Here is an 18,079-nt window from a genome sequence, read left to right as displayed (position 1 = left end):
TACTGTACCAATCAACAAATTTTCTCCATTGAATTACTAAATGATTTGCTAAAATGCGTTTTGCATTCAATATTTTCCCAAAGGCAAAATAAATAAATCAACAACGTTGAAACATAGGTAAAAAAGTTGTTGCTTAACTTTTGGAATATATTTGTTTTCTTCCAAGATGACTTATTTTATTATTTTCCTGTTTTTGTTTCAGTGTTTAACTTTCAGTTTTAAACTAAAATATTATTTAATTAATTTATACGTAATATAAGTTGAAAAGGTTACCCATTTTTCACTGAGCCGCATCTTAAGTCGTGCATCTTTCGTTTTATCATTTTGACGTTTGCAATGTAAAGTGATATGATAAAAATTCTACAATAGTTAATAAACCGCTTTATTTTAAGAAAAAACACAAAAGTTTATTTAAAAACCCACCTCGTATTTCTTTTACTTAAAGCTCCAGAAGGTTTAAAGAAATTATTCATATTTTAACTTTTCAGCCCACGTGTGTATTCAAATCATCATCGTCATTCCCTTTCCACACCTAATGGTGCTTAGGGCACTGTATTGGTACACCAATCGCAACGCATCTTGATTTTTTTTGTTACATCAAGGTAAGATGATCAGTCTTACGTTTCAGGTACCAGTCCATGGACTATGAAATATTATGGTGTGAAAACACCCTTTTGAATAAATATTTCATATGAACCATGTGAAGAATCAAACCCAAAACCTCTCGGGCATTACACCACGAGGCCGATAATTTTCCAAAAATGTTAATGTACTCCCGTACCTATCAAATTTAAAAGGCGGAGAGTTTATTTTTAATTACTGGTATCCCCTTAAGTAAGTTGAGTACGGCAGATTTTTCAATTCATAATCAGTTAAATGTGTAAAAACTGTATTTTTTAAATTTACTAACGTTTTCGAATAATTCATTTTTTCACGCCAGCTGACGCAGGATTCTCGCGTCTATGGTCTCGCCAATCTCAGATTGACATGCGAATGGAGAAAAAAATACAGTTTCTTCAAAATACTATTTATTATCCAAATTCCGCAATGTCAAATAAATCACAATCGAAAACAATTTGAAAAAGTTGAGCAGCACAGTCATTTAATACACAAATCAGCTCGAATAAAATCAAAGGGTAATCACATCCTCATACTCGTAACTCGTAATACTCGAGGATGCGTACAACAGTTACAGGTTTTATATGAGTAACTATTTTTATTACTTTTTTCAAAGTAAATAATGATTATTACTTATGGTTTTAATTTTTGTCCGTGGTTTGGTAAACGTCATGAACGCATATCATTCAAAATTTATCTGTGATTCGTGCTTTTGAGTGTGCTAATTTTGAACCAGTCTCGTTTCAGCAAATCCAGTCAGATTGCAGTTTGAAAGTTTTCACCGTGATACAATATGTAAGAACTTTTCATATATTCGATGTAAGTAGCACGAAGAATTAATTTGTCGCACCTGAATTCTATATTAAATGAATGTACTCAAACTAAAGTACATTTTATTAATTAATACTTAGACTTACATGCCTTTTTATTTAGCATTATTCCAATTTGAGCACGTGAATTAAATATTGAGTAGAAATTAAATGTATTTACTTAGGTTTGAATTGTATCACAGCTTCATTGATTTGTCTAAACGCTTTCCTTTCTCAATACCTTTTTACTAGAAGTTTTTTTACTAAAAGTTTTGTGAACATATAATATAATATATAAATATGTTACAAATGTAGGTATTTAAATTTTATTTCCAACTAAATTTAAAGTGTTTGATGAGAAAATTGACTTGCCTTTATCTAAAAAAAATACTAGTGAGTAAACATTTTTGCATTGGTTTAAGCGAAAAAATATCCCAATGTATTTTTATTAGATAAATGTAATAAACAAATAAAAACAATTGCTTTTATGACCCTTGTTACATTAACCACATCACTGCACTTGAGGTCTCGACATTTGATCTCTAATCAGTTTCACCCTATGTATACTGCGATTATTATAATAAACAAGTTCTTTGAGTAAACATGTTTATGTTTAATGCATTTATCAATGAACTTTCAGCTATTAACTTTATTACTGAAATTAAGTCAGTTCTCTCGTGAAAAAAATATTATCAGTTGATAAATTGAATTCTGAGGAAACAAAGAGACAGATCACAAATATGACCTCAACATTAGGTAAGTTTAACTCAATTATTTTATTAATTTAAATATTCTAATAAAATTTAGTGAATACATATAGGTAATTACTGAATCATTGTAAATGGGCGCCGTGGGTTAGATGGCGAACTGAAATTGGCGTCGTGGGTGTGATTCCCACCAGTTGCAAAAAAACCCAGAAATATTTTTTCTTAATTGGTCTGGGTGTTGTGTTATATTTTTCATAATATCCTTCCAAGTCGTCTCTTTTGCACCTGCTGACAAGCCTCTAAAATAGATGCTTAGCGGGTTGTTCTTCTAATAATAAAAAAAAAATAAAGATATTTTTTTTTTTGATCTTGAAATAGTGCACATAAAACATAAACATATTCTTATGCGTTATCTAATAATATTTGTTTTTTCTTGCTTCATAAATATCATTAAAATAAATTTAAATTGCGTACTCAATGGAAATAAAATCGTCATCATAATTTCCCTTTCCGCACCCAGTAGTGCATAGGGCACTGCATTGGAACATTAAATGCAACATATTTCGATCATCTGTTTCCTGATGGTCAAGTGATCAGTCTTATTCTTCAGGAGCCAGTCCAGGGACAGTGAAGGGTTGTAATGTAAAACCACCTTATAAACAAATATTTTATGTCTACCCTCCCAAGAATCGAATCAAGGACCTTAATCAAGGTAGACAAACATGTCAACCGATACACTACGAGGCCGACTTTTCTCTGCTCGATTTTTACTTGAGAGTAGGTATCGAGTCAAAAACACTCCAAGATCAACCACCGACTCATCGAACCGGACGCAGACTTAAAAATACTCAAGAAAATATATATTTTTTAAGTACTACGGACATTATAATTATAATGTTAAAGTTATTATTTTAACAAATAAATCATATTGTGGGTTGCAGTTCTGAGATCATTGATTAATGTTCCGAGGTTCGAACCCTGCTCTACCATGACCTGATTCCTATTTTTCCAGCACAGGTTATTTATGACTTTTAGGAAATAGCTTCAAAATTGAGATATTTACATAAATAATTTTCTTCTTCTAGTGCCTTTTGGGGTCTTGTATTTAAGTTAGTAAATATAGAAATTGATTCATAATAATCTTCAACAGCAAGCATACTGATTATATTTGACGACTAAAGAAAAGGTCCTCCTTAGCAGGTTCGCGGTCATGCCAGCTATTGCCATAAAAATCGTGTCTCTCATTTAGGAAAAGATGGTTATTCTGCCCTTCGTATGAAGGGTGCAGTATCTCAATCATGCATGTTTCTGAGAAAAATGCGGTAGAAGAAAAAAAATGCATGTCATCACTATATACCCTGTATCAAAAGAAAAGAAAAAAAATCTATTAAGATTCATATTTAAATTTTAAAGTTAAATTAAACTTAAATAAAATAAAATTAAAAATAATTATTAACTGAAAACCTAGTTACTGCGGTTTTGCTTCCTGGATTTCATGGTTCCTGAAGGAATATTGATACGCAATTAAGACTAAAATCAAGATCTTTTCTTCGTGATAACGACTCTGTATTTAACAAAATGTCATAAAAAATGCTTCATACAGTACTCTTCGTAAGGATGGCAGTATAGCCGTCAGTCCAAAAGGCATAGGTAGTGAAGGATGTTTATAGCTTACGTGAAACTGAAATAGTCCTATGGTAGGAAGAGATATTGTGTCCCTATAAAAATCGGTCAGCAACAAAAGTGTCTCAGTATGTTAGTCAAATCAGATTTACTTCCAACCATCCACATTCCAATAAAAACTTGAAGTTGATCCCACGAGATAAACAGTGTCTGCTAACGTTTTTAGTAACCTTTTTCTTGGCTGAATGAAAAAATATGTGAGTAAAAATATAATGAGTTGTAAAGGCTTCAGAATCCCAAATATGTTTTTTTGTTTTAATCAATGTTCATTACAAATTGTGATTATACAGTTAAAAATGAAAAATATGGCAAAGTAGTTTAACTGTGTGTTGTTTTACTCATGTTTTAGTTCATTAAAAAAAAATCAGATTATATCATATAGGGTACATTGTCAAGGAAAGGGTTTATAATATTTTACATAAGTATTAAGAATGGTTTTACTCCTGTGTAGCTGTAATGCAATATTGCACTCAATATGTTCAATATTTCTCTTCAATATAGAAATTGTAAATAAGTCACATTAAAAGTTATGATATTTGTATCTTTTCTCCTTATCATTTGTCTGTTCAACTGTAGCATTATTGAGCGTCTCCGATAAGACGGGGCTGATCCCGTTAGCAAAGCATCTTACACAATGCGGCCTGAAGCTTGTAGCGAGTGGAGGAACTGCGACATCCATTCGCCAAGCCGGACTTGCTGTGATGGATGTCTCCGACATTACTGGCGCACCTGAGATGCTCGGCGGACGCGTAAAAACTCTCCATCCTGCAGTTCATGGTGGAATTCTCTCGAGGTTTGTATGATATTATATCTTGTAATGCCCCATGACTGTTTTTACTAATTTGTCTAAGAAACACAAGAAAAGTGAACCAGTAATTTTGATTTTACAAACTATTAAAAATATGAAGAAATATCATCATCATCATTAATCCCTAACCTGCACCTGATGGTGCATAAGACACTGCATTGAAAAAGTATATGCTGTGTATTTCGATCATTTGTTCCAGAAAGATAAGGTGATTGGTTTTATGCTTTAGGTGCATATCCAGGGACAGTAAAATATTGCAGTGTAAACCTCCATGTAAATAAATATTTCATGTTGAGTCTCACGGGAATCGATCCCGAGACCTCAAGCATGGTATGCGAACACGTCAACCACTTAACTATGAGGCAGATTTTTATTTACTCAATATCCCTTTTCAAGATTTTTACCTGAGAGTAGTCATCAAGTCGAAAACAATGTCCAGTATTCTAGTTCTATTTCACTCAGAGAACTGTATTCTTCATCCAACCGGATGCAGACTATGAATCAAACCACAATGAATAAAAAATCTGAAGTACAGAATTATCATATAAATGAATTATGTATTTTTTTGTTATTAAATAAATATATGTAATTAATATATTATCTTAGAAATAATTATTTACAATGTGATTTTTTTATTTGCAGATATAATATAAATTTTAAATTTTCTAAAATGTCACATAGTATTTTTTATTATTATTTTTATTACCAATGAGTTCTTTTACTGATGGAATAATAACTAAACATGAAATGGAAAGAAAAAAAACGTTTATGTATTTTAAAAAAAAAACTAATGGTGTTAACTGAATATAATTTATCTCAAGTAGTTACTAACCACTTTGGTGGATTGCTGGTTACTAGATTTTTCCATTTGATTGGTTGGATTTTCACATCCGCTCCTAAGTGTTTCATGTGGACATCATCAGATGCCTTCAGGAGACTCTATCGCTAGCCAGCATTCTCGCCTCCTCTGACTTCAATCCTGTGTCTCTAAATTATATAAGAAAAATCATAATTAATGGCCTTTCAGGATATTTTTCTTTCACTTTATTTAAAGCTTTCATGTCTCTAAAGACTAAATCTAAATTTGGAATATTACTGTGTATTAATGTACTCTTTTTCATTACAGATTAATCCCTTCAGATGAGGAAGATATGAAAAAGCAAAACTTTTCTTTGATAAGTGTTGTGGTCTGTAATCTGTACCCATTTGTGGATACTGTCTCCAAAGCAAATGTTACTGTTGATGACGCTGTAGAAAATATCGACATAGGAGGAGTAACTTTACTAAGAGCAGCAGCTAAGAATCATGAAAGAGTCACAGTTATTTGTGATCCTAATGATTATAAAAGAGTGATTGAGGAGATGAACACTTCTCCTGATAAAAAAACTTCCAAAGATACGAGGTATGTATTAAAATCACAAAGAGATTTTTAAACTCAGCTTTGAATGCAAAAATCCCCACAGTAAAATACTTTTCTGCACATTTCACCATGAATTTAATAGTATTATTAAAGTATCTTTTTTTAGTGTACTGCATGTTTATTTTTCTCATAAATTTATTAATTTATTCAAGGCAAGAATTGGCCCTTAAAGCATTTACACATACTTCTGAATATGACCTCGCCATATCGGATTATTTCCGGAAACAGTTTTCTGCTGGAAAGTCACAACTTACATTGAGATATGGTAAATTTGATTTTTTTTGTTTTTTAATCACAACTTTTTTTTGAAATCATGAAATATTGGTTTATATAGAGAATAATCAATATTTCTACAGTGTAATCACTATTATTGTTCTTCACAAAAGTATGAAATAAAATAAAAAAAACGTAGATACCTTTTAAGTGTCTTATTTTTTTTATTTCATTGGAAAGCCAACAGACATTTAATGGTTACAATTATATTATTAATACATATCATAAAGTCCAATAAGAGGCTTCCACATAATATTGTTATTGTAAATGTTGTCACATAAAAATTATACATAACATAAAATAACTAATCATACAAAACTTATAATATGACTAAAAATGTAAATGTAATACATATTATTAAAAATATATCTACTTTTAAATATTGGTCACACAGTTGCACATTATAATATATAATACAACTATAGTTGACCATACAGTGTACATTTATTATGTGCTTACATACAGAACTGCACATAACCTGCAACTTGAAGAATTGAGAAGCACACTTCTCTATTTTTATACTATGTATGTTAATGATGCTTCCATGGCATTCTCAGAATCAAACAATTTTAGAGGCTGGCTGAAAGAAAATATTGATTAAATATTTGAAGGCTCCAATATCTGAGATTTTCTTGCACATTGAAATTCTTGCACAATAAAAAGGTGCCTTTTATAGTATTGATCTTTGACTGATGTTTTTTTATGTACGTAATATATTTATGATGTTAGTAAAAGTCACCATCCTATATGCTTTAATTTAATTGACATGTTAAATTTAAGTTCTATTTAAGTATTTTAAATTTTGTTTGAAGGTATGAATCCTCACCAGACACCTGCACAATTATTCACCACCTCATCTCAGCTACCTCTAGTTCCCCTAAATGGTTCACCTGGCTTCATCAACTTGTGCGATGCACTAAATGCTTGGCAACTGGTGCGGGAACTGAAGAGTGCCCTTGGACTTCCTGCTGCTGCTAGTTTTAAGCATGTCTCACCAGCCGGAGCTGCTGTTGGATTACCACTTGATAAAGTTCAGGTAAATATTAAGGTCTAAATAATAATGGAAATCAGCAGAGACAAGCAAATTGCCCGTAGCACTTTTCTGTCTTTATGGTGTATAAATTACGGAAAACAACCCAGCACCATCAGTATCTAAAAGTCTGTAATCATTTTAAATAAAAATGATCTGCCCATTTCCTTTTATTAATAAGAGTTGATTCCATATATATGTTCTGCATACTAAATAGTATCGATGTTCCATCATTATTGGGACAAGTAAAATTCAATGTGCATACATTTATATTTGAGAATGTGATTTTTTCAACAAAACTTGATTTAAGCTGTACTTGTTTTATTTTAGGCTTCTCTCTGCATGGTATCAGACTTGAGTGAACTGTTGACTCCACTAGCTACTGCGTACGCAAGGGCTCGGGGGGCAGATCGTATGAGCTCCTTTGGGGACTTTGTCGCTCTATCTGACGAGTGTGACGCCATTACAGCCAAGATTTTGTCAAGAGAAGTATCTGATGGAGTCATTGCTCCTGGATACACAGAGGAGGCACTTGCCATACTGAAGAAAAAGAAGGGAGGAAAATATTGTGTACTGCAGGTAAATTGATAATTGACAAAAGTATGGATATTATTACATTAGAAAGAGAATGAAGTAAAAAACACCTTCAAATAGATTTCATGATTACCTTGTCGAGAATTTCACTCAGAACATCATACATAGTAAGGAATATAGATGTTCAAATATAGGCAGAATGGTGAATGTTACAGTGTGTATAGTGGCCACTTAAACCAGCCATTGACAGGTCATAAGCCCTGTAGATGCCTAGAATGCTAAATAACCTTCTCTTAAATGTTCTTCATCTCTGTTGTAATATGTTAATATAAACAGCTCCTCAGGGAGTTAAATCCAGTCCTTGTCTACAAAAATTTGGACAAACTCAAAATATTGTTCATACATAGTAACCAAACATGAACACTAATTCACAAAGCGGACTGTTATAATACCTCTTGGCAATTTACATTATTTGTAAAAGTGTGCTTATGGGCCTAAGAGTTATAAATCCAAGTTTGAAACCCCGCAATAGCACAGTAATTTATTTATATTGACTTATTTACAAGTTGTAAATACCACAACATTGAAAAATTTTATGAAATCAGTGCAAAATATAAGGCAAAAGTTTAAGTAAAATGTTATTTTTCCTTTAAATGCATTATTGCTTTTACTGAGAAAAATCCAATCTAATGTTTTTTTATTTATTTAACTTTTTGTACATAATGTTATTTGAACATTGGCGGGCTTATTGCCAAATGGCAATTTTTTCCAACCAACCAATTAAAAATTAAACCAATCAAACCAGAAAACGCCTTTGAAAAATGTATTTTTAGTGGGTTTTCACACATGCTAACTTTGAAACTAAGCCTCGGAAGATTAAGAGGATTTTATCAGTTGATGAAGCTTGACAAATGACATAAATCCACATTTAATATTTAATTTGTTTTCTCAAACTTTGTCATTTAGAGGGTTTTATCAGTGATGATATGAGCTTGTAAAGAGGAGAAATTATCGATGGGAATAAAAAGGGTGCTTATAAATTGGGAATATTATTGTGGTTTTATTAAAATTCACAGATGGATGAAGCATATATTCCAACTCCGACTGAGCGCAAAACTTTGTTTGGGCTGACTTTGGAACAAAAGCGTAACAACGTAACGATAGACTCTTCACTTTTCACTCAAATTGTGACCAAGAATAAATCATTGCCAGAGTCAGCTTTGAGGGACCTAGTTGTGGCGACCATTGCTCTTAAGTACACACAGAGTAACTCCGTTTGTTATGCAAGAGATGGACAGGTAATTATTTATTTACTATTCTTATGTTTCATTATTTCTTTTCCTTATGCTCTTTTTATGTATGCAATAATGTTAATATTTCCTACGAATCTAACTATGTCTTTTATAATTTTGTCTTTGGTTGTTATTCAGTCAATAATAAGTATTAAATAAACATGCGAGAATGCACAAATAAAGCTGCACATTATTTTTTGTTGCAATTATTTTTAAAATTTAAATTCTGTAAAAAATAAATATTTATAATTACAGTTCAGCAGTGCGATTCAGAACACTATCTAGGGGGTAGAGAAAGCATTGCTTGTTTGTAATTTACGTATTAATTACGTGCTAGCAATGCTTCCTTTAACTTCTATAGAGCGTTCGGAATCGCACTGCCTTATGGTACTAAGAAACAGTATTGTTAAAAATAAGTAAAAATGAGTGTTGCTAGCACCATTTGTTTCTTAGTACACATTGTTTATTTGTTTTGTTACTATTATTTTTAGCTAAATAAAGTATCAAAATTATGGAATAAGCTGAAATTAAAACATAAATGTTTTTATGTACATGTGCATGCATGTACCATATTTTAATGTAAAAGCCCTTTGACCATATAAAATATGTATTGTAAATACTTTAAAAATTAATACATTTATAATGTCAATATAACTCTCAGTGTTTTTTGTGGCTTTTAAAAGTGATTTAATATATTTGAAAAAAATATTTTGCTTTTGGTTTTTCTAATTCAATGAGTTTCTTGATTATTTTATTACCTTCAGGTAATTGGTATTGGTGCGGGTCAACAATCTCGCATCCACTGCACTCGCCTTGCTGGCCTAAAGGTGGCTAACTGGTGGCTGCGTCAGCATCCCAATGTTCAGGGAATGAAGTTCAAGCATGGAGTCATGCGAGCCAATATGTCCAATGCTATTGACAATTATGTGAGCGGTACTGTCGGTAAGGAAGTCAAGGCAATAAAACCTACGTATGAAGTAAAACGAAATGAGAAAATCGTATCACTGGGCAGTACGTACAAACAATGACAGGACATTATTATAATCCATAGCAATGACGTGTAAATAAATATATTGTGGGCATACAAGGAAAACTGGCCAAGTCAGAATTCTCGTTTGTTGGCAAATCAAGATTGAAGCTTTTACATAGTCACAAAATAATCGTTTTCCCATTTAGTGCACTTTTGATTTTAAGTTTCTTTTGCTTTGCACAGGCAGAGGATGTATTGTGTTAGCGCCTACCCACCCAAGGTAACAATACCTTGGTGTGACACTCACAAAGAAAGTTCAATTACAATTAAGAATTTTATTTATGCAATATGAAAAAACTCTACAAGTATTACAGGCAGTTTTTTTTTTAATTATTAAAAATTTTGAGAATAATGAAAGTTTTAATTTACAAGAAAAAATTATTTATCAAATCAAGATGCAGTTTATAGTCAAGAATGAAAAATTAAAAATGAGGTTTATAAGTTAAAAATGAGTTTTTTGCCCCTGTTTCAAGAATTACCCACACGTCCTCGTTAAAATCAAAGAAATATAAGAAACAGGTCAAAATTAACAGTGAAAATTTTGTGAGCGACATTTCTTTCTCATTTAATTACTTGCTAATTTTAATATCCTGAGCTCCCTTTTTAAAATTCAATCAATTCCCTTTAATCATCCCGAAGATTTTCTTGTGCTGGAAATCAAAAGTCTCTTTTTCAACTTAAACTGTAAAGAAATACAAGTAAAGTTAGCTTGGATTCCAAGTCACCCACGGCATTCCGGGGAATGAATCTGTTGACTCCCTCGCCAAAGAGGCCATTACTTGTGAAAACACTAAATATTTCCATATCCTCATCAAAAAAGAAGAGTAAACTGGAATTGCTGGTAAGATGGACGGAACCGTAGAACCTTAGTAAACTATGCAAAGGGAAACACTAAGCTCGTAGTTTTGTTAATCTCGCCGCTAAGAGATTTGTTATATATTTTTTCTAATGTTGCTTTTAGGTGTTGATATGCCAGTATCAGATTGGGAGTCCATGTATGAAGTGATTCCTCCCCAATTGACAGAAGAAGAGAAAACTCAGTGGGTTTCTAAGTTGGATAAAGTTGCGTTAGCTTCCGATGCTTTCTTCCCATTCAGAGACAATGTTGATCGTGCAGTTCAGGTACTTAAACAACTCAATTTTTTTTGTGATGATAAATAACTTCGTAGGCATAATCTTAAATCATCATCAATGACTTTTTTAAAGTTTAAAAAAATGTTAGGACCCAAAAAAAGTAAAATTAAAGTGATTCTTTTAAGATGTTTTTTTTGCTTGCTTATTTCATTTTCTGTAAAGATAATTTATTTGTTTTTTCTTTTGACTATGACTAACTTAGAATAAGAAACAGTTAAATTTGCAAATTAAAATAAAATATAAAAAAAATACATAACACTCCATTTGAGATATAAATAATATCACACATAGGTATGTACCTAGCCCTGCCATAAATACTGTAACAAAATGTTTTTATTATAATAAAAAAGCAATTAATTTTGCAAAAGTTTTTTTTTATTACTAGGCCAACATGCATATTCCATTAATTAATTTTTTTTTTTATATTCAAAATGTCTTCCTCTTGCCTTTACACAGGCCTGTAAACGTGACGGCCAATTGTCAATGGCAGCACGCACGATATCTGTGGGAAAATAGGCCCCTGTTTTTTCAAAGACCGTTTCAAGCTCTCCAAATTTAGATGTCGTCTGCTACGGACCATGGTCTCCAACACTGACCACAATTTGTTGTCCAGCGGATTTAAATCTGGTGTTTCCAGAAGGCCAATCTTCAGCCTTTGCTGCATTTTGCCTTATGAGCTGGAGCAGAATCTTGCTGGAAGATCCAATGTTTCGACTTGAACATTGTGTCATTGAGAGGCTTAACAACCTTCTCTAGAAGGTCATTTTGGTACGATTTCGCACTTGTCTTCACACCCTGCGCACAAAAATGAAGCTCAGAAAACCCCTTTGTAAGAGACACCCCACCAAATCATCACTGCTGCTGGATGATGACCTCTTTGAACTTTAGTAATGACTTGAGCGGCTTCTCGAGAGCTATGAGCATACACTCGATCATTTTGCTTGTTGAAGTTGTTTTCTTCGATGTTAAATATTTTTTCATCAGAAAACAGAATTTTGCGATGCAAATTATTCGCGTATCGTGAAATAAGTTTTTTTGCTCTGGTTTTCCTAATGTCCCTTAAAGGTGGAGTAAGCAAATGACCAGTGCCTCTTCAGTAAGCCCCCATTTTTAGGTCAGACATACTTCGAGTCGATATATTTATCTCCCTGGGCAAGATTTTTTGTTTATGGAGCGGATTTCTATGATTTCTGCTTCTGACAGCCTTAGTAGCTCCTGGAGCACAATTTGAGGACGTCCAGATCTTTGTTAGTCTTCAGCACTTTGAATATTCTTGAACCGATTAATAGTTCGATACACAAACTGGCGACTTATACCTAAAAGTTTTAGGGTGTTAAAAATGTCTCCCGGCTCCTTACCAACTTTGTGTAACGTGATTACTGCGATTCGGTTTTCTTTAACACCCCAGTCCATTTTTACTCGTTGACGTTCAACAACTGACTGATTATAGCAATAGCATAAGGGTTGATACTTTACCTGAAAATAGGTTACAGGTCTCTACCTGATATTGTTTACATTTTATGAAATTTTGATCTCGTGTAACAGTATTTATGGCAGGACTAGGTATGTTGTTATTTATATTTTCGCTGTGTCTGCTGATGAAGAATACCGTTCTGTGTATGAAATAGAATCGGAACCCCGAACGAGTGTTGTCGACTCAATGACTGCTCTCAAGTAAAAATCCTGAAGAAGTGAATGGTGATAAGTTCGCCTCTTTCGCCTACCATTCTTGAGGTCCTGGGTTCGATTCCTGGAAGAGTGGATGTGAAATATTGATTTAAATGTTTTTTTAACTGCAATATTTTATTGTTTCTGGACTAGCACTTGAAACATAAGGCTGATCACCTTACCTTCATGTAACAGATCGACTATGCTGCATTTGGTTTACCAATGCAGTGTCTTATGCGTCGAAAGTGGAATAATAATGATAAATTATTAGAATATATTTCTAAAAAAGATTCTTATTTTGTATATTCCTCGTTAATTTGAATAAGTTTCTTTATATTACATTTTAGTATGGTGTCCAATACATTGGAAGTCCATCGGGTTCTACTAATGATGAAGCTGTTATAAAGGCCTGCGATGAACACAAAATTACCATGGCTCATACTAATATTAGGTTATTCCATCACTGATAATTCTTCCTATGATTTCACATATCTATAAATTGTGTTTAGAATTTACCTTTTTTACACAAAATATTTTTATACAATTTTTATTATTTTAAATAAGGCATGCTATTTACGGTTTTCGCAGAAAGAAATATATTATAAACAATTATTTAGTTAAAAAAGTCTTTGTAATAATAAAAATATCTAATACCTGATTGTTTACATAAATTTTTGGTGCCAAATTGAATCTGATTCTTTGCATTTGGCAGTGTCAATTATTTGTAAGTTTTTAAAGCCAGGTATTATAATCCTATTAATCACTAATTGCTTACAATTAGAAGTATGTATCAACTTAAGAAAAATATTATTTGTATTGTTTGAATACTGGTTATATTTTTAAAGATATATAAATAAAATTTCTTTAAAAAAATATTTTTATTAATCATAATTTACACACAATAAAAACACAACCCTAACCACTGACGTACAAATAATAATAGTCAGTTTTTTTAAGACTTCAGGGCTGGTATTACAATCGCTCTCGCGGCCGTATTATCTCGTGTATTTGCATACAAAATACACTCGATAAACTGTTTTCTCGTCCCGCGAGAGTGGTTCAGAATAGCACCCCTAGGATCCTCACCGAGTTAAATAATTAGGTGTTTATTGTTTTTCATATTCTTAAATATTTCAAATATAGGACAAAAATGCCCCTTGGGCGTATTGTAAAATTAAATAAATAAAATAAATAAATAAATAAAATAAAAAGATAAATAAACAATAATTATAAATATACATATGTTTATATATTTTTAATTTTTTTATGCATCACACAAACCTTGAGGCCAAATTACATTGGTGAATTACAACACAGTACGCCCATTCTTGAGAAAAATCACATTTAATTAATTTTTTTGTGTTCTCACTGGGAAACAAACTCAAAACTCGCGTAAGTCAAATACCACGGAGGCCACCGTATATAAACATAGTAAAATATTTTATTTGATTTTGTTAAAAAGACTATATGATTTTCATAATGAAATAAACACAAACATTTATCAAAAATCATCGTCATCATTCTGTGTCCGCTCCTTAATTACAGCATATGGTGTTCACGAAGATCCTCCAGGAATATCTGTCGGCTGTCAGCTCCTATGCCTCCTACCAAGTCAAGTTAGCGTCCTGTAGTTCTGACATGAACTGCCGATGGACAGTCCGCAATGAACGTCCAGGACATTGAGAACCTGATGCTTTGTAAAGTAGACTAGCGTGGTTAAGGCTCTCAGGAGGCATCCGCAATACATGGCCAAGCTAACTGTATCGTCTCCGCTTGATGACACCTGTCACTGGAGTTTTCTGCGTCCGTTCTCTTATTATTTTATTCCTTACAAAGTCAAACCACCGCACACCCAAGATTCTTCTGAGACATCTATTCTTTGAACTCAGAATCAAAAATCAGAGACAAAAATCTACTAAGAAAAACTATGAATTACAGAAACTTTCTTATTGGTTTTATTACGTAATTAGGACAGTGTTCATGACATATTATTATATTTTTTTGCAATTCACTAATTCAGGCAATTTTTAACAGTAGTCCTAAATTTGTTGCAACAGAGAGGGAAAACATTTTTGAGATGGGATTATGGAAGTCTAGCCATTTACAGGGCTTATGACCTATCATTGGCTGGTTAAAGTGGCCACTTTACACACTGTGTAACATATTACATATTCCCTTCTTAGTATATTTATATTTAAACTTTTTGCTACCTACATGGAGCAACAGTTTGAATGGACTGTACCTTGTACCGATTTCCGTACGGTATGTAGGTTGTTTGATAAAAATAACTTTTGACAGTCTGAAATGTTCAATCACAATGAAAAATAAGATAAATGTTTTGTATTTTGTGCCCAGGTCGATGAAGACTGAAGAGGCAGAAACAGAGATAAGTCCACCTCATTGTGTAGTAATTGATGAGTTCGCCAACTATTTTTGAGGTCCTGGGTTCGATACCTGGCATGATGGACGTGAAATATTGGTTTTAAAGATGCCCAGATTTCCACATTCTCCAATAACTTCTTCTTCTCGGTTGAGATATCTTCCGAAAAGTTATATGCTTCGTCTCTGTTGAGATATTGGTCAATTTAAATGTGGTTTTAAACTGCAACATTTCATTATTACTGGACTGGCACCTAAAGCGTTAGACTGATCACCTTATCTTTTATGTAATAAAAATGATCTAAATACGCTACAATTGGAGTGCCAATGCATTCTCTATACACGATTGTATGCGGATTGGGTATGTATATTTTATTTAGTCATAAAATAAGAATAACAAGCTGCGCCACCCGATAGCAGGGCCTCGATTATGATGAGAAGATAAGGACATCATACCTTCACCATGATGGTATAGTCGAAGATAAATTCTCTCGAGCGATTATGAAGATACACCGCCGACCACCTTCAAGATTTGGGTAGGTATTACGATTTATTGAAATTTTTAATCGTTCTGAGGTTAGCACTTTTTTTCTTAAAAGCCTATTAAAAATATGAGACAGAAATAAGTAAATTTTGAAGTCGAATTAAATTCCGACATAACTGTTAGTTTTGAAAACGAGCGGCTAGATGCAGTGGCTAGATGCTGTCCTATTAATATACAATAGCATCTAGCCGTAAAATGCTGCCACTGTAAAAAATATATTTAGTTATTATATTTTTTCCATCTGTTTTACTTTTTTTTTTAGTGTACGTATCGAGACGTTAAAGGAACTGGCCTCGTAATCGCTTAGTAGATAAATACAGACGATCGTTAAGCATACCGTCTTGGTAATTGTCAAGTCACAAAAAAAATCTTCCAGTAAGCATTTTTAGCTTGAATTAGGATTTATTGGAGTTTATAATCGCTTTGAAGTAGGGCCCTTTTTATCACAGAAGCATAATTAAAATATAAGTGAGAACTATTTTAAATGTTAATGAAGTAAGGAACGCGGATTAAATTTTCGGGGTCATTCATTGGATCTATTCGATCATATGACGTCGAGATGACAAGTCGGTAGAACAAACCGAGGGAATTTGGGGTACCACAGGGGTCTATTTCGGGACCATTGCTTTACATAATCTACAAACATAAATGACACCATTAATACACAGTAATATAATGGAAATAAAGCGGAAATCAAAAAGTTTAAAAAACCAACCACTATGCCTTTTCTTATAGGTGTAGGCAGAGAGAATAGAACGCCAATTTCGTCTGTTATTGCATACAGACGGTCGCCTGACATGTCCGTTTTCGTTGTTTGTTGAATTTGGTCATGCTATGTCTTTCTTGGTTTCCTCGTTTTCTGCATCCATCAAAATTCGCATAGTAAATCATTTTAGACGTTCTTTCACTGACCATTTTTTACATGTCCAAACCAACGCAGAACTCCTTTTTTGATTTTGTCTATAATGCTTGTCTCAGTTTTACGTAATGTACGGCCCTGGAGGTTTGTGCACCTACCATGCTTAGTTTTATCACACATTTACCTAAAAGATCGCATTTAGTCAGCATTCAGACAATTTTCATCCTTGTGTTTCCAATTTCATACTTTGGAAGGCACCAGGACGCATTGCGAACGGCTAGTTTTGCCTCCTGCGACAGCTTGCCCACCACATACCGCACACGGCATCTGAGGATTTGTCTCCTTGGCGCAAAAATTGCGTTTTGCCCGAAGGAGCTCTCTGTAATTTGGTAGTCTTGGCATCGTCCAGAAAAACATAACAAAATATGTAGTTTATTGGATTGATGAAAAGAGGGATGTGAATTCTTCATTAATTTGGATTGAATTGATTGGACATGATTAATTCGAAAATGTCTTGAAATTTCTTTTGGAAGCCACCAGATCTGTTATCCGACATGATCTATAAAAGAATTACGGATAGTAGCGAGAAGCTTCATTTGGTATTCATAGAGAGGGGGAAAGGGACAATACCACAGAATGTGTTAAAAAGATTTATTAGGATATTCGCAGCAACGCGAAGGCAAATCAACAAAATTAAAAACAAATGATTTTCCATTGAATTCCTCCTGCTACAAATAGTTATTTGCATGGTTTGTTTTTTTTTTTATTGATTTTTTTTTCACAAAAGCATTCTTCTAAACAATTTTTTTTAATTCCCGCCAAACTGCAAAATCCATGAAGTTTTTTTTGCAGGGATTTCTCTCTTTATACATTTTGGTAACACAATATAATAATGTTTACATAAAATATAAACAATCTTAAATATATCAATAAAATAAAAGTTTAAAAAAATAAAAATACAAGTAAATCAAGTCTTTTTTGATAACGAAATATAAAAAAAATAACAAACACTTTTTTTGACACTGTTTTAAATTGTTTGGTTTCCCCATTTTTTTTAATTTTTGTTTTTTTACACACTAAACTTAGAATTTAAGAAAAAGATTTTTAAAACCAATTTTACTTTGTTTTTATTTATATCACTATTCTTCATTTCGTCCGGGAGTCTCTTTACTATGCGAGGGAGTATATACGCTCTGGTCCTCTCTCCATACGCATTTATAGCTCTTCTTTCTATGAAATTTCCTCTCACTTTTTGGCGCGTTTCATGCTTATGTGATATTGGCGTTTTGTA

At 32.7% G+C, this 18,079-nt stretch overlaps 1 protein-coding gene across 4 annotated transcripts; it reads left to right on the top strand.

The window, feature by feature from the left end:
• The first annotated feature begins 1,275 nt into the window (after positions 1-1,275).
• Positions 1,276-13,601, top strand: LOC148281731 (bifunctional purine biosynthesis protein ATIC). 4 transcript variants are annotated; one of them, XM_088226192.1, is made up of 12 exons: positions 1,276-1,413; positions 2,068-2,183; positions 2,745-2,846; positions 4,394-4,610; positions 5,752-6,027; positions 6,198-6,310; positions 7,131-7,354; positions 7,679-7,927; positions 8,959-9,180; positions 9,939-10,116; positions 11,166-11,326; positions 13,354-13,601. In XM_088226192.1, the coding sequence occupies exons 2-12, from the start codon at positions 2,168-2,170 to the stop codon at positions 13,471-13,473; spliced, it is 1,878 nt and encodes a 625-aa protein (XP_088082318.1). In that variant the 5' UTR covers positions 1,276-1,413; positions 2,068-2,167; the 3' UTR covers positions 13,474-13,601. The 4 variants fall into 4 exon arrangements, with proteins under 4 accessions (XP_088082318.1, XP_088082320.1, XP_088082319.1 ...); XM_088226191.1 differs by having other exon boundaries at positions 1,306-1,437; XM_088226194.1 differs by lacking the exon at positions 2,745-2,846.
• Positions 13,602-18,079: the final 4,478 nt, after the last annotated feature.

Source organism: Micrasema longulum, unplaced genomic scaffold, assembly GCF_059751315.1.
Source record: "Micrasema longulum isolate JH-2025_06_02 unplaced genomic scaffold, ASM5975131v1 h1tg000415l, whole genome shotgun sequence".
Classification (NCBI taxonomy): Eukaryota; Metazoa; Arthropoda; class Insecta; order Trichoptera; family Brachycentridae; genus Micrasema; species Micrasema longulum.
Note: the sequence above shows the minus strand (reverse complement) of the source record. Positions and strands in the feature narration are given on the sequence as shown.